This window comes from Phaethon aethereus (assembly GCF_964289735.1).
Source record: "Phaethon aethereus genome assembly, chromosome: 3".
Classification (NCBI taxonomy): Eukaryota; Metazoa; Chordata; class Aves; order Phaethontiformes; family Phaethontidae; genus Phaethon; species Phaethon aethereus.
The window spans coordinates 115,104,200-115,124,791 of record NC_138576.1 but is presented as its reverse complement, the minus strand read 5'-3'; the positions used below and the strand labels follow the sequence as shown (position 1 = coordinate 115,124,791).

General features: G+C 44.6%; 1 protein-coding gene across 1 annotated transcript; it reads right to left on the bottom strand.

Moving 5' to 3' along the window:
* Positions 1 to 1,801: 1,801 nt before the first annotated feature.
* On the bottom strand, positions 1,802 to 18,873 carry SNX5 (sorting nexin 5; the record flags this gene model as incomplete). The annotated part of the gene is made up of 13 exons (XM_081997394.1): positions 1,802 to 1,849; positions 2,878 to 2,963; positions 3,725 to 3,884; positions 4,998 to 5,084; positions 5,171 to 5,210; positions 6,056 to 6,131; positions 6,211 to 6,316; positions 7,191 to 7,286; positions 7,898 to 8,021; positions 8,350 to 8,471; positions 9,054 to 9,164; positions 9,663 to 9,767; positions 18,841 to 18,873. The coding sequence occupies 13 exons, from the start codon at positions 18,871 to 18,873 to the stop codon at positions 1,802 to 1,804; spliced, it is 1,194 nt and encodes a 397-aa protein (XP_081853520.1).
* Between the last annotated feature and the right edge of the window lie 1,719 nt (positions 18,874 to 20,592).

Sequence of the window (20,592 nt, the reverse complement as noted above, 5' to 3'; positions counted from 1 at the left end):
CAAGATGCTACTTCTCCTATGTCATTGGCAATAGGTACAAAAGGGCACGAAGCAACCATAGCTTGAGTGCCACAGCACACTAGAAGCTCATCCTGGCACAGCTGGCACACCAGCAGAGCCTAGGATCCTCAGCCTGGTCTTCTCTGAATGAAGCAGCCACGAGTAAGTGCAAGAGGCACAGTGTGAATTTTTGGGAAAAGCCAAAGCTTTGCCAGCATGAATGGCCCTGGGGCAACTAGTGGTCCCAAGCCGGACAAGTGGCTAGGGGCACAGTTTGTATGACATCTCCCTTATAGGTGACAACAATGCTACCTACCAGCTCTCTTCTTCCACAAGCAATGTATTTATGCAGCTGCTGCTAGAACTGAGCTATTTGGGCAGAAGCTGAACATAAACTCCAGAAACCTTAATCCACCACAAGTTGAAACTATACCTGTCAAACAAAGGTAAAAGGAGACAGAATTCAGACATTTTTCAGTTAGACTGCTGCAGGATGGTATGGCTAGTAAGAGCTGCAGTTTTCATGGGGTACCAAAATGAAAAAGCAATAGGCCACAGAAAAGTAAGCTATTGAACAATGCTTAGATTGGGCAGCTCAGTGGCACTTTCTCAGACCTTCTCTGGTTGAACAGGCAGTCTGCCCAGAGCACAGCCACATAGCCTACTTGAAGCATGATTAGAAGTTTAGTCACATGAAACTGAGCAAGGCTCAGATACTTTTCTTACTCAGAAAGCTGCCTTTAGAAGAGTGTGGTTCACTGACCTGTATCTACTTATGCCAAATGACAGCCAACATGTAGAAAGATGACCCTAGGGTTTATAGGACAAGTTGCCTCAGCTATGGTGATGTATGGCCAGTTGGCCACAACTTTAATGAGGTTTATCTTACAGAAGACTGACAAGGGCCATGCTTCCAGAAGCTTTAAACAGCCTCTTGTTACTAGCAGGAGTTGTAAAGATTGACCGAAATATGAAGCACTGTAAAGTGGTCTGAAGGAGTCCAACTCACCTACACATATCAACACTTTTGAAAGGCTTGGTTTCTTTTGTGTGCAGCATATAGAAAGTGAAGAAGTTTAAGACAGCGACTCAAACAGCAACAGGACCCAAAGTCCCCACATTTCATGTCAACACCCATTCCAGGAACAACCCTATTTGAGTCAAATATTTCTAGTGCTTCTGAATGAAGAGGTCCAGGTGATGAGTAATTTGTGACAGTTCTGTGCCTGAAACATCAGTTTGTCATTTTACATCCCACACAAAGTCTTGCCATACAACCGAGTGTTTTATCAGATATCTTTATTTGCTGTATTGCCCAAGTGTACAAATACCGAATGTAGTTATAGAAATTCAAAATATATTGTAGTAGAAATCTGTCTGGGAAGTGGAATGTTAAGATATTTACTTTATAAAATTACTGCACTTTATATAAGTCACTCTCACTTGCAAGTTTTAAATATATCAGGGCTATGAAGAGACAGATTACTTTACGATCCTGCAAAAGAGGAGGAGTTCTCAAAAAAACATTTTATGCTAGATGAAGTGAACAGCAAATTGGTTTCTTACATTTGACTCATTTTGAGTTATCAGCCAACAGGATGTTAGCTACATCCAGACAATTTATACACAATTAAGCTCTCATACCACGAAAGTCAACGTATCACTATCAACATATTTAAGTATTAGTCAAACAGAATCTCAGTAACAATATTTGTTTTAAGCTAATGAAGTCAAGCCAATAAGTTGCCCCTGGCCATTGAGTGCAATTGATGCTTTTTTCACATTTTCAGTATAAGGCGCCTTAGTTCTTGAACAAGTCAATACAGCTTTGCAGGAGGGAGACATTGTTCTGGAAAAGAAGAGAATTCATTTCAGATGAGTATGATAATTTAAATCCTGCCTTCCACAATGAAGTAGCTTCCAAAATAGTAGTTCCATCCCAGGATTTTGTAGCCTGTAACAATGCTAAAGAGCTTATACTGCAAAGACAAGCATTCAAGCAGTAAAGCATCAAAACCAGATCATAGAGTCTGCACTCTGCCTCTTCCTGCAGGCCTGCAACCAAGACTCAGTTTGTGGGAAGGAGAGGGGCAAGAGAGAGTAGTAAGTTTTTAGTGGGCCAAACTGAGCAGTACTGTCAAGCCTTTTATATGTCATGTTCAAGCACAGCATTGAAGAAGTAACTCCCTGAAAGTCCTGAACTTTGTCACAGGTAGTGGGAAATCATACTTTCCTTCTTCAAAAGCAGCTGAGGGTGCACAGTTACCTCTTCCTGAGTGTTCCTGCTTTGTTCTCTATGCTAAATGTACAGACCCTGTACCCTGTGCACACTTTCCTGGATTAAGCTGGCAGTACATGGCATGGCCTCCACGGCCTACTTCAAGCCTGCTCAGTAAAGCCTGGCAGGGAGCTGCTACAAAGACAGTGTCCCCCTTCACTGACAAACCGATTGAGAAGGGTTGACAGTTAGATCACAAGCTGCAGGATATGCTTCTTGCAGCACTCGGGAATACTTGAGGCAGTAGCTGCCTCTAGATGTAGGAAGGGTCAAACCCCACAGATGAGGCTGCCTCATGGGAAGTTAGGTGAGCTGCAAATCTGCAACTTTTCCCTTGCAGTGCAATAGGCTGGTGTCCTAGAAGTGACAAGCTGAAAACAGACTTTCTGCATGGGACAGATAAGACTGTCAGCATCTGTTCTTTGTATGCACTACATCTACACCTTTTCACTTTCCTTCCCCTCTTTAGATCCCAGCTAAAGAGCACAGCTGTTCTATTTTACACTTCCCAATTTTAAAAGGTAACCCAGCAAATCCTCCAAGTTACACAGTACTCACTTCTCTCAAGCTATCCCTGTTAAATTCCAAAAAGAACACACCTTTGCATGTTTGATTTCCAGTTCTGCCATCTCAATTAGGTTTTTGCGGAATGCTGCTATTCTCTTCTGTTTGAAGCTTACCAGTTCTGTAGGGAAGAAAGAACAAAGACAAGACAGATATACAAAGTGTGACTGAAGTTTCAGTAATGCTCCTTATGTCTCATGAGTTTTGTACAGCTCTAGTTACAGTATTTGACCACAAAAAGATTCAAGAGTTAGTCTTGCTGTTTCTAGCCAGCAAATGCATTCATCACAGCACTGACATCTTGGTGAGGAACAAACAGCTTGCCTAAGAAAGGAATTCTAAGTAAGAAAGTAATTAAGAAAGTTGTAGGAAGACAACTGGAATAAAACAGAAGCAAGCCACACAAGCTTTGTGAGAACACAGAACACTTAAAAACAAGAATGTTATAAAACAGAGGAAACATGCTTCCATGGTACACACACTACTCATTTGCTGTCCAAAGGCATCTACTAAGAACCAGTGTTTGAAACCCAGCACTCAGCTGTACTGGGACAGCACAAAAGCCTGTTTGCACAGTTCTAATTGAGATAATCAGAAGCCTGAGTAGTTACCTTCAGGTATAGGCTGAGAACAAGAGTTCAGTCTGGAAAGTAAACACTAGGGGCTTGTAATAAACATTGGTCTAGTACTGACATTGCTCTACTTCAGACAGCCATTCTTAAAAAATATTTAGTTGCATTAATTTTACAGGCATCTATACTACCCTTAGAGACTACTTGCTTCAGGACAGTGTTCAGAAGCCTTCAGCAGTTGAAGGTCAGATGGAGACCTGGACTGCATTAAGATCTCCCTTCAGCAAAAACACAGCAAAGCCTTTTTTACCTTGTTTTGCAGATTCCGAAATCTTTTCAAACTTCTGACAACAATCCTGTTGATGTGCTTCAGCCAGCCTGACATCCTTGCTCTTTAGTCTGGCTTTATCTAGAGCTTTGTTTGAGTTTTCATAGTCGACAAGAGCCCTTGTGCGTCTGTACAGAAGATCCTGAAAGTAGACAGGAATAGTGCAAAGCCCTAAGAGGACTACTTCCCAAATTGAGGTTACAGCTACCTTAGCAGCAGGAGGTTTCACTTCTTTCAGCAGCAGATTCTGCTTCTTCCAAAAAGCTATTATAGCCTGCTGTGCTCTTAGCATAGCAACAGGAGCCTTTCACCAGTGCAGTATCAAGTCTTCAGGACAGCCACTTGTGCCTTAGTCAAGTAAGTCCAAGGGCTACTGTAGGCATTGCTTCTGCCCTTAAAGTAGCTTTATCCTTCTGTAAAGTGCACCTCTCCACTAAGGAGGAATAGCACTTTCCAAACTCCCTCAGTCTACTTCTAGTAAAGGACACACTACCATTTAATCCGTTGGATATCTGACAGTTTGACCGAAGCTCTATACTAACCTAGACATAAGAAGCAGTATAGGTCTCAGCTCCAGTTCCTTTCTAGTCTAGCAGAAGTATAGTCTTGATACCTAAATAGCAGTGCACCACAGAGGGAGCCTGTAGTGAATGTTCCAGGGTACATGACAGAGGTATGACACTAGATGAAAAGGCCCATCAGGTTATACCTAGATACCATTTCTCAGCATAGTTACTCCCTTGCCAAGTCAAGTATTGGTTAGAAAAGAGTTGCTGACAAGGCTTTTGTCATCACATCAATCTACCAAACCCCTCTTGGAAGTCCAGACTCCAACAGCCTTTACATATTACGACATATTCATGATAAAGTACTTTAGTAGTTGGGATTTACTTAAGGACTTTTAATTAGTCATCACTGGTTTTACTGAAAAGTCATGAGTACTCAGGCAAAGGAAGGGTTAGAGCAAACTGAATTTGAGTCTGCAGCAGTGTTCTAACTTACTTACAGAAATGTAAAGAGTTCTTCCTCTCTACATGCCAAAGAAAAAACTGGTCAGAGATCTTAAACCCTTCTGTAAGTGGGCTGGACTGCAGCTAGCCAATATATGGTTTCTATATTCTGCCGTGGTTTAGGAGTGCCAGGTTTCTTAGACAAAACAAGGGTCCACCTTCCCATCTTCTTACAGCAAAGAATACCCTTAGGGAGTCATGATGCCCATAATAAAACTAAGCTTCAAAGAGAAAACTATTCTCACCTTAGCAGCTTCTATATTGAGCATGTAGTACCTCAACAGTTCAGACAGCTTTAAATCTTCATCAGATGAAACTCTACTCTCTACCTTCTGCAGAAAAGATCAGAGAGTTGGTATGTAACAGAAAACAGCAACATCCAGATTCAGATATTTTCCCCCTGCCAAGCTTCACTTACCCTGAGTTTCTCAAAGAGCTCAGCAATTTTCAGCAAGTACCTAGGGGGAAAAAAATGCATAAATAAGTCTTAGATACTTCTTAGTCTGATAAATGCCAGTATCAATTAGCAGGAAACCAAAAAGCTGAAGGCTGGAGTTTACTCCTACATACAGACCCAGACAAGGGCTTGAAAAGAACTCAGGTCTAGGCAAAGACCTGGACAAAAGGTCAGTGCAAGAGGTGCTGGATTCCAGCCTAACAGACTAGTACAGTTGAGCAGCTAAACACTATTTAACGTAACACTGATCTCCAGACCATAAAGGACTTGTGGAGAATTTCCCCACTGCCACCCTCCAAGAGGGATGAACTGTATTGTTTATTCAGCTATATACTCTTTTTTAACAAGGTCATGGTAAATTGATAGCAAAGTTTAGAGAGGTGGAAGAATTCACCTCAGAAAAAGGTGACTAAGTTTCCATAGCTTAAAAAACCCCTACTATTCTGAAACTTCAAAGGTCCAGAAGATAGTACAGGCCTAATGTAAGCTGTGGTTGTATTTAACAGCCTATTAGAACAGATGCATAACCCCTTTCTCCCATATTCTCTAGGAGTTTATGACCTGAAAAAAAAAAAAATCAGAGACTTCTCTTTAGAAGGAGCTTTGATGACCAGCACAATTCAGCTTTAGGGCACAAGTGACAAACGATCAGCTAGTTAAGAGTTAGAAGCAATCGATAGTTTTAGGGCTGCCACATCAGTAGTGTCAGAGGAAAGAAAGTTTCAATGCCACTTCCTCGCAAATCAAGAAACTCAAACCAGCTATGACTCAATCCCCTGGATTTTACAGAAGGAACTTGATATTCCCAGACTCAGGATATGTTTATGAACAGTTAGAATTGCTTACTTTTTGATAACTGTAGGTTCTTCTAATGCCAGGCTGTTCAAGCAAGCTGAAGTATAAATATAGTCATCTGCAACATCTGCAAGAGCAAGACAAAGTTTTCAGGCTGAAATCAGCAAGAGTACAAGGTCTTTAGAAAGGTCTTTGAAAAGATTCACTTTTATGAGATCTTGTCATCTTATCTGCTTTTGCACATGCATCCTTGATTCTGTTGTAGTAGTTTACAAGAAAAGTCTTCTCTTGCTCAAAAAAGTCTTCTACTTCCTGAAAAAGAGTATGATCTATTAAGTCAGTTACAGTACTGCAGAATACAAGCTCTTCCCTATTTTGGGAAGGGCCAAAGAAATAACCATAGCCACCTGAGCATTATGCCCATCAATCTCCACTGAAGAGCAGAGTTCAAGACAAGATCCTGAGCCAAGGGTTTGACAAACCAAGCCGTTTGGCAAGTTTCTTTTTCACAGTACAGTGAAGATGGACTCGACACTCAATTATTCAATGCTGCAGGTTGTCTGGAACAACCAGTAAGTTGGTATCAGACAGTCCTTAGGGCTACCAACTGCTGGAATTTTATTTCCCAGACCTGCTGCACCAAAGTAAGGCGTTTATAAGCTTGCTTCACATCCACACCAAACATTTGAAGTGTTGTAATGTTTCATGACACTGTTTAGGACAGCAAGTCTATGAGAAAGAGCTACCACAGCAGTGTGATAGAAAAGCTGAAGCTGGACCAGTTACAGGAGTCTTTGGTATTTGGTCTCATCTAGTACAAGCAGAAACCCATAAATCATGTTTGTTCAGAGCTCCAAAACAGTCAAAAGCCACAAGCACATTTGCTGAGGTATAATTCCTTCCTCCCCACTAGTATCTTGTGGTAAGGCAACTCTTGTGCATCCACCAGAAACTTGAAATAAACTTACATTTTTAACAGCCTATGGCTTCAATGACTTATTTCTACAGAAGTCAAAATTAATATAGGCTACTTCACCCAACTTGGGACAGCAGTAACAGGAAGGCTAGCATTAGTTACTGAGCCTCATGCACATTATGCCTGAAGCAGACATAACTAACTTCTCCAGAGCAGGAATCAAGAAACAATCAAGATTAGGGTAAGTAAGAGGTAAACCAACTACCTTACCTTGACTCCAGAGAAGAGGACTTCATCAGCACTCTTTACCACACTTTTTAAAAAGCCACCAAACATCTCTTTCGTGTTTTTCCTCCGAACACTCAGCTGCAACAAAGGGGCCAAGACAGCTTTAAAGTTATCCCAAGGTGGGGAAAAAGTGACTATTTTGACACTTGCAGTGTAGTAATGTCATTTATATCTAGCATATGACAGAGCAGGCTGATTTCCAAGCTCACCATAATACCCGTATAAGCTTTATAAATATGGCTCATATAACAAAATGGCTTGACTAGAAGTTGTTCAGCTATTCTATGCCACATACTGTCCCCACTCCCAGAAAAGGCTCAGTTTCTCCTTACATATCTTGATCAGCATCTATCTCATAATTAGGTGGGACAAAACAGATGCAGTACTAACTTTAATACACCTTCATTCTTCCATTTTAGGACCATGGAACACACAAGCACAGACACACCTACACCATACTTGTTCCCAAGATAGGGATGAAGTTGGCTTCCTAACCAACTTGACTAGGATTGAGAAACAGAGGGTTATAGCAGCAAAAGGTCATCCTTTAATCATCTCACAGAAGTACTGACAATATCTGCTTGTTGATGCTGCATATGGATTTACATAACATTCTGACTGTGCTCAGAAAGAGGGACAGCACTCCTAACATCTTGCCTCACTTAGAAAGGAGAAAAAAAGTGTCTTACATCCTGATCATACTCCAGGAAAACATGAAAATTGCGGTCTTTGCTGAGTACAGGATGAGAAGAAATCCGCTGAAGGAAGATTTCATGTGATGATACAGTCTTCTTGAAGACAGCAAGGTATTCACTGAAAGGAAAGAAAGAGACAGAGATCCTCTTGTACTGCCTTCTTCAAGACTCAAAGAATTGCTTTAAGTTTATCCAATGAAAATATAGAACAGCATGCTTCTGAAATAGCTAGCTAGTGATAGAGAAGCGATTTTCAATCTCTTTAGCTATGAAGTTTTCCAGTTTGAAAGAAACTTTTGGCAACACCCCAGCTCCAAGATTTTAAAGATTATGCAGCAGCAGGCACCCTTCAAAAGTCACACTCAAGATCAGTTTCCACCAAATAACTTCCTCTCCCAGGAAGCTTCTCCAAGTACAGCTTTTGGCAGTAGACTCATTCTACTTACGCTTCTAGCTCTTGCTTCATTTTTGCAAACTCTTCTTTTGTCATAGACACTTCTCCTTCTCCTAGCTTCTGCATCTTCTCTCTGGGACCATCAAAGTCAGGCTTTGAAGGTGCTGGAGGTATCTAGACAAGGAATTGGTTAGTGATAGATGCTAGCAAATAAAGTTTTCCAAAATTAATTCTAGCCTTCTCTGGAAGGAGGCCATTTTGCCTGGTAATGGCAAGCCAGCAAGGCTCTGCATCCAGGAATTCTAGAGGCGTGTTGATATCTAGGCCTGTTCACCCTTCCCAGCTCTGTGCTACCCTTATCCCAGGAGGAAACCAACTGAAAAAGAACAGCCTCTATAATCCACCCTGTAGCCAGCCATCTTCTATGGCCCACAGGGCCTCCTAAAGAATCATGATAGGAAAGAAAGATGGTATTTAATAGAGTATTTCACTGACATCTTCAGGCAGATATTAATACCACCATAGGGTCAGGAACTCAGAGCATCAAGCTTTTTTTGCTGCTCCAAGCTATATAGAACGTTAACATAGAGCTGTACCACTCAAGTTTTTTGGGAATTAAGGCAAAAGGAAGCATAGGGAATATCCAAGTCATGAAACCCTAGTAACATTGGTAACATAGACTTCATGTCCTTACTAGTAGGCACTTTAAATTGCCATCGTCTTTGTTTAGAAATACATTTTTTAGGAAGTACTTACAATGAGTCCTGCATAGTCTTCAGTTTCAGTGAGTGTATCATGCAGCCACACAAAGTCTTCATGCTGCCTTGTAACTGAAAACTCAGGGCTTTGAAAAGCTGGCAGTGTAGTCTGGAAGAGAAGATATAGAAGCCCTACTGTTTTGTAAATTAGTGCTTTTAGAAACAGTTCTGTCCATTTCCAAAGGAAGCTATTTTGCCTAGTAAGAGCCTTGCCTGCTCCCTTTTAGCTGAGCTGGCACTAGTTCAAGAACCTTACTACTAAGGAAGCTATTTAAAGAAAAGGCACTGTTGTGGAACAGCATTAATGCAGTTTATTTTGTGAAGTTTCACAGTAGCTTGTTTCCCCATCTCTACCCCCCAGCCTTCTGGAGTCAAACTAGGATTCTTCAGCAAAGTCAATCTAGTGTATCAGCTACCTTGTCTCTATTTAGAGAATGTTCAAGTCTTAAGTTTCTGCATATATATATGCTCAGGCCTTTAAGTGGAAAAGCTCCATCTGATTAGATTTCCTTCATTGCCAAGCCCTTCTTTACAGGTATGTGTATTACAAATACACAGATTACTTGCATAATGTTTATGAAGACCACTTTCTACTCCATGATCTTACCTTAGTGTGCACAGTGAACTTCACTCTGTCCTTTTCACTTAGGGCATCAGGTATATCAATTTGGAGAGAAGGATCAACATTCAGGTCTACAGATACAGACCTCAGCTGCAACAGAATTCACAGTATAAGCCTTGGTCAAGCATCAAGGAGGTTTAGTGAAGCTAGACTCGTCAACTGTCAGCAAGAACCACATTGCACAAAACAGCTGCCTCCAGGAACAGCATGTATGGACAAACATGACAGTCTTGACACTATCTGCATATCACTGACAAGGCTTCCTTTCCAAGCATAGGAAAAAAGGCTTGTTAGCTTAAAGTCTGAAGAACCAATCATTAGCATTCCCACTAGAGATATTTGGGAAGTCTTCTCAAAAGAAGCATCCTACTTCCAGTACTTCCTCAGCTTGTTTACACAGATCTTATCAAGCCAAAGCCTATAAATGGCATTTATAAGATAGTACCAACCCTAACAGTTCTCTCCATTATCCTGTGCCTCCACAATGTGACATACATCTCCTAAGAGCCTAGCCTTGTGATCTGTTTCTTCACCCTTAAATCAGAGAGCTGCTTTCATCTAAGGCAAGAAGAATTAAGTGCTTTCATTACAAATAGCAAGCCATAGGCAAGAGCCTGATGCTTCCTCACCAGGCTCAGATTGATCACTACTGCCATTCTGATCTCCGAAAACTACTGCACATGTCTCAGGAGCTGTTTTGACAGCTGCAGAGGCTATATTTCCTCTGATCTTGGGGAAAAGTGGGGCACAAAACTTCTTTAGGCTCCCATAAAGTTTAAGCACCAACTGTTTGCCAGAAGCAGGACCAAAACCCAAGAGCACTGTGACACTATCACTTCATCTATTTAATCTTATTTTCAGTATACCTGGCATCATGTTATTCATTGCTGCTAGAATGCACATTTGCTATTAAAGCAAGCCCCAATAAGCTGCTACAAGAACTAGCCTCAAAGATATCTGAACTTTGCTTTACAAAAAGCTATTTACTGCTTGTAACTGCAAGTGTCTTCCTCTCCTAAATTCAGGTCTTGTCTCATCCTTTCTAGACAGAGGTTTGTGTCCGGCAACATTTTAATGCTATTTGTTTCCACTCAGAGCAGTTCAGAAGACGTTTCTGAGCATGCCCTGTGAGAAACCCTTTACAGGAGACATCAGAGCATACCAGGTTCAATAAAGACCAGACTTGCCTTCACAGTGCTTCAAACAGGCCTTAAACAGAACCAGCATCCTCCTTTGGAGACTTACTTCTTCATTCCAGCAGCCTACACCCAGAATACAATTTCAACCATTCTTAAACTTTTTTAGAGCTGGGGAATAGCCTCCTCAGTTGAAGATGCTCTCAGAAATTCCTTGAAATTCCTTACAAGGACAGTGCTTGCTGACTCAGCAGACAAAGCCTTGATGCTCAGCATGCTACTGTGTTCTGGGAAGCAGCCAGGCTGCACTCATGAACAGTAAGATTCAGCATAGCAGCCAGCCCATTTCTCCCTCTCATTTACAATTTGGACTTCCTTGTCAAGTCATACTTCACTGCTTCAATTCCCTACATGACCTCAGAGGCAAGCAAAAAACTTTAGGCCTATCTAGCATAGATTACCAAGATTAACACATACATCCAGTTCTTACATCAAGTAGAATCATGTATTCAGATACCAAGGAATAAGACTTTTACAAGGTTTTACACACTAGTGATCACCAGCTTCAGTCACCTGTATTCCAGAAGCACACAGAAACCTTAGTCTATCACATTATGGTTGTTCCTGTGCTATGAAACCTGTCTTGTAAGAGGCCCTCCCTTCAGCACTGCAGCCTAACAAATCATTCTTATTTTCTGCATAAGGGAGAAACTACCAAAGGTCAAAGTCACAACACAGAAAGTTTGCTGAAGAGTAACCGTCAGAGCCAGGCTGAATCCCAAGGTTATCCTTTAGAGATAATTCTGAATGCCTTCCCAGGAAAGCAAGCTAGAGAACTGGGCCACAACTGATACTGTTTCACTACCCTGCAGCATGCTAGTGTGCAGACCCCACCAGCCAGGAGCTTGCCCCTACCACCTGCTAAGCACAACAAGTTTCAACACCAAGGCCCACAAGCGAACAGTGACAGCATCTGAGCAATCCTGTCATATCACAGATAGCCTGAATGCCGCCATCAGTTCTTACGCAGCTTTACAGAAGCTTTTGAGAGGTTGCCCTTTATAAGGTGAAGCTTTGCTTCCAAAAGCTTTGGAAACTCCCTCCCCCTAGTCTGGCCATCTGTGTACTGCAGTCCAGATCTGGTAGATGACAAGTCTCTCTGGCTGCCTGCAGAGGACATAGCTGTCAGGCTAGCATGCATTTGCCTCTATCCAGCCTTCCCTTGCCTAGACTCCCACTACCACTGATGGTACTGCTATCATCTATGATCAGGCTGTCATGCATAAGTGAGGGACACCCCAATCATTTTACCCTCACCCTTCCAGCCACACTAAAAGACTTTAATCTGCTGCATACTAGCTGTTAGCTAGAGTTAAAAGGAGGTAGGCAAGAGAGACACCTTTTTAAGCCTTATGACTATAGAAAGATCTTGTATGTAGCACATTGAGCTTCTCATTCTGACTTATAGGACAGAAGGCTTTAATCCTATCCTGGCTATTTCCTTGGCAGCAAGCAAGCTCTGTTGACCTTACAGTGCATTCCCTGGAACACAGTTCCTAGCAGTCCCAGCACTGATCACATTCGAATGGATGTGGTGCAACTCCAGCAGTACCGTCACTTCTTTCCAGTCACCCCATGGGATACATTATTATATTCCCCTACAGGCATGTGATAATGGTACTTGCTAGGAAGGCACAGACCGAACAGCACAAAGGTTCATGGTTCAGAGGTCACTGACACTGGTTTAGGCAGAAGCTGCTGCATTCAAGTGCTAGAGGAAGGGTAGGTAGAAGGCCACCATTCAGACATTAGTTTCACTGCGAGCACAGCTTGCTGTCTGCTGCCAACTGAATGAAAGGCAAGTTGGTCAGTGTTTCCCAGCCAGATAACACCAGCAGCCAAAGCAGTGAGATGCAGACCCCAGTGTTTTGCATCCTGCTTACTTATCTTTACTGTCCTAACAGGATCAGCAGTGCTAACAATATGAACTGCTGAGTCTGGAAAGTATGATAACTCAAAGGAAATTGCTTCCTCTCAGCTAAACTAAGGAAAGGACTACACAAATCAGCCAGTCCTGAATTTGTGAACTTTCTTATTAAGTGCTGCAGAGAAAATAACCCATGCTTAGATGCTATCTACACACCCCTCCATGTCTAGTAGTCACCCACACAAGACATAGGCAGGTATGGACACAAGATGTACTGCTTTGTCAGATTAACGCAGTTCACATGTCACGGGCGCTTCTCCCCTGCACTAGCACCATAAACCACAGCAGCAATGGGGCAACAACATGTAACCTACAGCTTCAACAATCCCCAGGAATGCTACTGTGGGAGAGCTTATTGCCCCAGCAGGGCCTTATTTACACAGAAGCAACTGGGAGTCAGCAGCAGTACTCAGCTGTGTGCTCCAGAGCAGTATGTACTATACATATGGCCCAAAGTGTGAGACCAGCCCAGAAACAGGACAAGAGTCAAGAACACCCCTCCATACAGTGGTGGGATTCTGCCCCTCAGGACTACCTGAAGCCACTTGCTAACGAAATCTTTTACCTCTCCTACCCTAAACAGTTGCTGTAAGTGTACATGACCAAACCTATACTTAAAGGCTGCTGCAGGCTCAAACATCAAGCATATCCCTCTTTGAAGACAGCACAGGATTATCACAACTACCTTTCAGGAGTCTAGTCTTTGAGTGAAAGACCTGGAACCATATGAAACAGAGGATTATAAAACCACTGGTCTGCCCTAGTCACATGAAGGTCACCGTGGGCTCCTAACTCCAGGCCAGAGACCTTTAGAATTGCACAATCACAGCAGCAAGGCTCAGACTACAAAGAGAGCATTCACACTGCCTGACTTCAGGAAGACCAAGTGCTTTGTTTCCCTACAGAAAGTGCTGGGGCAGCATTTCTCCAATGAACTGGAGGCAAGAAGCACCCCCCTTGTTACCACAGCTCTATAAGGCACTAACCCAGTGCACCTAGAGCAGATGGTCCAACCCAGTGCACCTAGAGCAGATGGTCCACACAAACCTTTAATCAACACAAGCACCTGCTCCTGCAGCATTAGCAGCTCATCATTCAGGACCTTTCATTCCACCCTCCTACACCCATCCAAGCAGCAGGAATGAGGACCAACTTGCTTATGGCCACATGAAGGCTGGGTGGAGGACAGAAATTAAACTTTCCTCTCCAGGCCCCAGGCTTGTTCCTTTATCACAGCAGGCACCCAACCAAGACCTTTGTAGGAAACTGTCTTAGCTCTCTGGCCTGCCATGCCTGGAGGCATTTCTCTGCTAGGACATAACTGCTTCTTCCCTGAGCTCCAGGTAGTGGGCAAAAGAACTGAAGCTTCCTCATTCCAGTTACCAGAAACTAGTCCATCACCCCACATCCTCAGGGGGGACATAATCCAACCTCAGCAGCTGCTAAGAGACTATTCCTTACTTGTAGCACATGCCCGAAGAGGTACAGAGGACACGACTCCTGGAGCAGCACAGTAGAGAAACAGCTGGGTTGGGCTGCAAACAAACACCCAAACCCAGCAGTGCCCCCACTTTCATCTCTCATTTCCCTTTTTCAGAAGCAGCTTATAAGCTTCTGGTTCACAATGACTACAGCAACTGTTACAGCTGCTCTGATGCCTTCCACTTCTAGGCTCATGCCTCTTTAGCAACTTGTATTGGGATCCCTGGGGTCCAACTCAGTAAAGATACTGTCCACCACAACTGTCTGACCTGGAAACTAGAAAAAGACATCAAGTAGAACCCTCCAGAATAACAGTCAGTCATCATATTGATTGATGTTTCTAGCTTTAGGACCAGAAGACTAAAAATAGCTATTATGGTACCAATTAGGACAGTATGACAATCACCTGATCTGGAAGCTCAAGAAGACAGACAGCATTACTCTGACCAATCCAGGTAGAGTTTTACAGCACTTGCTTTTCTCTATTGCTTAGAGATGTTAAAAAAACCAAATACTACCACACAAAAGAGTTAAATCATTTAAATACAATCCAGTGATGACTATCAGCTATCCAGGCTTCAACTTGATAGACCTAAGTCTCTGACTGGGCCTCACCCAATGCAAACACATCTTTATGCTTGCAGTATTCCAGTGGAAAGAAATACTCCCAGCCACTGAGGCTGCTTAGTTCTGTTGAGTAGCCTGAACCGCTGCTTTTAAAATTATGTCCTTTGCAGTTTTAGCATCAGTTCTAGATGACTCAATGTTACTTCTGCATTCTAACAAAAGAATCTGCCAGCGCAAGCAACTGTCCAATTGCTAGCAAAATAAGAATCTCTATTTGTTCTCAAAGTCAGATTAATCCAAGCGTTTTCTACATAGCCAGGCACCCAGAAGGAGCAAGAGGCCCTTCCACAATGGTTTACATGCCACAGCTTTCTGCTTATTGCCAGTTATCTTATAAAAAAACCTCTCTTACCGATCACCTCCTTACTGTCATTCAAGCAACAGCCACAAACAAGACTTCAGTAGTAATTACATCTGCCACTGCCCAGCATCCATTACTTTTTACAGAGCAGTCTTTCCAATTAAACCAGTTTAAGTGCTCTCCAGAGAGCATTAAATATCATGATGTTTTCTGGTAGTTTATACAGAGCCCTCAGTTCCAGAAGGCCTTGTTTTGACACCCAGGAGTTAACCAGTAGGCTTTCAGAATATCTGGTCAGCAGATATTAGTGGCATTAGTTGCTGGAGCTACATTTCAGTCATATTCAGCACAAGAAGCTTAAGTTTCCCTTTAATCAATATACTAAAAATCTATGAAAGTACACCACATAAATGCAGCATTAAAGAGCCAATACAGTAGATGAGCAGCTTTGATTTTGCAGCTTTCATGACAGACTTGCTGTTAGCTCTCTGACATTCAGCTGAAACAGTCCTGAAGTAGTCCAAGTTACAGATAACCAGGAAAATTGAACTAGTCTTCTTGCATGCAGTCTTCACATTGCTACTTATGCTATAGAAAATGCTTTCCCAAATTTGTTACTTTGGACTATAGAACTCCACTGATGCAATGGTTTAATTATTTTTGCTTAAAACAAAGATGAAGAGCGACTAACAGAGCTCAATTTAGTCTCATTGAAATGGCATTCCTCACCAAGTGCAGTGCTTGCCAAGTAAGCAGAAGGCAGCCTCTATAGCCAGAGCACCTGTCACCACTGGCTGTGCCATAAGCTGGCCTGATCACTTAGCTCTCCTGTCAGAGGGATCTCTGCATCACTCTCTGCAGAAACCAAGTGGTCACACACTTACAGAGGGAGAGCACTGTGGGAAGGACACTATCAACATTCAAGGATCCCCATATTCTGAGCAAAAGCCGCTCTATCTCACCTTGCTCTACCTAGCAGCATACAGAACACCTCCACCCTACCCACTGCTTCCTCAGCTCGAGGGGTCAACCAACAGCTTTGGCAGCGCAGGCCAAATCCACCCTGCTGCAACAGTCTGCCTGCAGAGCACAGCCTATGGCTAAGTACTTTTAGCCCATATGCCATCTGTAACATGAAGAATGCCCAGCTAAAATGGAAACTGTGCAACTGAAGTAAACCTCTAAGTCACAGTTAGCATCCACAAGAATGTTTTGCTGGCCTCCTGCAGCAAGACCAGAGCTGGTGGTAAGGACTCTCAGCAACACAGCCTCACCATGTGCTCTTCACCTCCCATGGATATGAAATCATGTGATTAGCCCAAACTGCTGGGCCAGCTTCATGGAGGCTATATGTCCTTGACAGTACATTATCCTTATTAGTAGCTTTCACCTTGCTAGCAGTTCATCTCCCTGCTCAACTCTTGGGCCCAGCAGCATGCAGAAGCAGTTTTCTTACTAAGCATAAGCAAGATCTAGTAGGCCCTCATTCTTTCCAGAACATGTAGCAGATGTTGTCTAGCACCCAGAACCACTGTGCAGGAGTTACTAACAGCAAGTCCCAGGCTATGATATACTGTTTTGTCTTCCACTGACTGTTCTGAGAGAGGGGGGCTACAATACTCGCTCTCAGTATTTTGATCTAGAACAGTGTAACTGGAGACAGGAACCTTTAAAATACTACCAAGCCACTGACATTAAGAAATACATGGGTATTTGCACAAGCTTAGCTTGGCAGTCCCACTACTCATTTCACTTTCTGAAGTGCCTTTTCCTCCCCATGACAGATTACACCATCCTTCCCACTGCACTTCCAATCACCCTTACCCTACCCTCCCTTCCTCTTCCTACATATCCTGATCCTCTCCTGCTTCACCACCTCAGGGTCAGTCTTTAGTTTATATTTACCAATGATTCCTATTCAAGGCTAATACTTAATGAAGCTTCCTTTATAGGCATAGGCTTTATCTACTGGCCACACACCAGTTCCATGTTGCTATTTCCTTACCTAAACAGGAACAGACAAGATAGGAGTATTTCTATCCTCCCCCCTGCTGCTGGAATCCCAAGAGAGCCCTACCACCTGAAACAGGCAAGTTAATCTTTGGCCATTTAACATCAGACTTTAAAGCTACTCCAGCCCCCTCCCCCCAATATTCCTGTCTGCCAAGTTAGAAAGGGCACATAACCACTCTAAGTAACCAACTGCTGCAAGACAACTGATATTTGACCTTTCTCCATCCAGCCCCACATCTGCAGGTCCTGCAAGCCTATGAAGACTTTCACTCAGTATTCTGAAATGGCAGATACTTTGATATTAACAGTTGCACATGAAGCAGAAAAACGTTAAAGCACCAGCTAGTTCACAACTCAAAGCAAATAACTAGAAAACACCTGTTCAACAAACTTTTGCCAGTTCTAATGGATCAAGATTGTTCTAAAAGATTCATATGCAAGAGAAGCAGATGAAAGGAAGTTATCTAAAAAAGGTTATTCAAGGCAGGTGTATCTCTAGCCCTGAAGTCTACAAATACACATCTTCCAAAAGGCTGGAGGAAACACAGACCAAAAAGACTTAAGCACCCTTAACAGCTTAAAACACAAGTAATTTTCCTGCAAGCAAGTTAAGCTTGGTCACAATGCAAAACTATATTCAGATGCAACAGGGCAAAAATCAAATAGGCAGCTCACCCTGTTAGAGGGCTGTCTTACCTTCTGTTCAAGGTGTGTTAGGAGTAGTTATTAAATGAGATAAACTAAGCAGATTAAGCCAGGCAGCTTGTCCAGTATGACAAATCATTCCAAGCAGTCTCTACATACACATACATTAATTCACAAAGTTCCTGTTCTGGCATTTAACTTGTATTTCCTCTGAGAAGAGTCTTAACATTGGGTAACACCCCATGCATCCCTCAGAGACAAGACATAAGCCTCCTTGACACTTAAAGCTTCAACACTACTACAGAGGAAGGAAAACCAATCAGCTACCAACGTGACAACCAAAGGAAAAAGGCATCACAGCTGAAGTGACAGCTGACAGCCTAATTAACACAGGCCACACGACCAGGAAGGCTGGTCACAGACACACAAGGCAGCTGACCCACTGAGGAAGAGCAAGTTTAAACACCTCTAGCAGAAGCGCCTACAGCACTTCATCGCTAGCACCCAGCCACAGGTCCTGACGAGCAGGTCCAGCTCCCGCATCCCCCCGGCAGGCCCAGCTCCCGCAGCTCCCAGGCCCTGCTTGTCACCCTGTTCCCCCCGCAAACGAGGGGCTCCGCTCGCAGCCGGCAGCTGCAGAGCCCTTCCCGTCTCCTCCTTCACACTCTGTTTTTCCTCACCGCCACCCCCGTTTGCCTTTCTCTAGGCACCTCTTCCTCAGAGGCAGCACCCCGGGCTGCTGCATCCTGATCACCTGCCCTCAGAGGAGCGCGGGCGCAGGGGCTAAGAAACCCAATAATTAAAATACAAACGCTAAAACGAACAAAAATCAAAACCTGTCTGCCCTGGTGCTGCCGGGGGCGGGGAACCCCCTCACCCCCGGCGGGGCCAGCCCGGGGCTGAGCGCGGCCCTCAGGGGCACAGCCGCACCCCCACAGCCCGCCTCAGCCGCACCCGAGCCGCCGCCCCCACCTTGCTCTGCGCGTCCTCGCGGAGCAAAGCCATGTCGCTCAGGCACGACCCGCCGCTCACCGCCCTCCCCGCCGCCGCCGCCGCCGCCTCATATAGCCCGGGGCGGAGCCGCCACCGCCTCACGCCGCCAGCGACACGCCCCTGTCGTCCCGGCGGCCCCCGCGCGGTCCCGGCTCACGACGGAGGCCGCGGCGCCCGCCCCCTCGGGGCGGCGGCCATCTTCAGTGAGGGCAGAGTATCGCTTGCCTTCATCCAAGATGGTGGTGTAATGATTTCGGTGTTTTTTCCCTCTTTTTTTGCTTTTAAAGATTTGGGTTTTTCCCTTTAGGGGATTTCAAAGAGCGCTCAAAAAAAGCGAAGGAGAGAAGGCACGCGTCCGTCACCACCGCTCTCGGGGGCTCCAGCGCCCCAGCGCGGGGGAGGGGCTAGGGCTGCCGGTGGCGGAGAACGACAAATCCCGGCAGGCCGCGGGGCGCGCGCAGTGAGCGCGTTAGCGGCAGCTGGAGCGCGCCTGCGCACAGGTGGCCGTGGCGGTGGCGGGAAGCGCGGCGCGGAGGTAATGGTCGCCCTGTGTTTCGCTCTTCGGGGCTGCTGTTCGTGAGGGGGCTGGGGCAGGGAGCGGGCGGGCGGACGGAGGCGGTGGCTGTGGCCGCCTCAGTGGCGCACCTCCGCAGCGGGTAGGGGGGAGGCGGACTGAGGCTGTTCGATCGCTGATAGTTGTGGTGGTGAGGCGGAAAGGCGCTCCCTCCACGCAAGCCTCTCCGCCAAGCCTGGGTTAGCTGAGGTAGAGCAGCGGCCTGCGCCGGCTGCTGGGCCTGCAACTCCCTCCTCCTGTGGCCTACCCCTGGGCCCCAACCGCACGCCTGGCAAACGTGTGCCCCCCCGCCTCTGGGTCTGTAACTGCGCGGGCCTCATGGCGGGGCTGCCCCTGAGGCAGTGGGGCAGGCTGGCGTCAAGCAGTACTGGACTTCTTGTCCAGAATATTTTATCCCTGGGAGAGCGAGAGGGAAGCCTTGCACAAGCGTAGGCTATCCAGCACAATCTGGGATTTTCAGGCATCTGGTGCCAATGCAGCAAGGTGGTCTGTCTGCTGGAGGGCACTTGCTGTTCACTGAGTTAGGCCAGCTCTTTCACAGATTACTTTGCCGAAAGCACTGACTTTGTGTTACAACCCTATTTCCCACTAATTTCCTTCCCAGTACTGAAGCCTGTTATCCCTTTGATCCAGTGGAGCTCTGTGGGCTTGTGCTTTAAACTGGGTTGCTAAATTTTTTTATTATTTTTTTTTAATCTCCTTTTTCTCCCCATGCTCTTAACTTCCCAAAAGAGAGAGGTGTGTTTTTAACCTGGATAGGTTCAGTGATTTAGCTTACAGAGAACCAAGGAAGAGAGGTGGAGGCACTGAACAAGCAAATGTGCAATGTCTTAAAATTGATATAGCTGTCAAAGCCTACATTGTTAAGTTGTAACCAGAAAAAAGATAAAGTGGTCATTCCAACCAAGAGGATAGGTTACTGTTGCTTCTCTACATGGAATAGCAATACTTCTTCCCAGAAAAAAGCCTGTGATGTTAACTTAAAATTATACCTTCACCAGTGGATTTGCTCTCCTGAAATTAGGAACATGGGGCAACAGATCATAGAATGGTTTGGGTTGGAAGGGACCTTTAAAGGTCATCTAGTCCAACCCCCCTGTAATGAGTAGGGACATCTTCAACTAGATCAGGTTGCTCAGAGCCCTGTCCAACCTGAC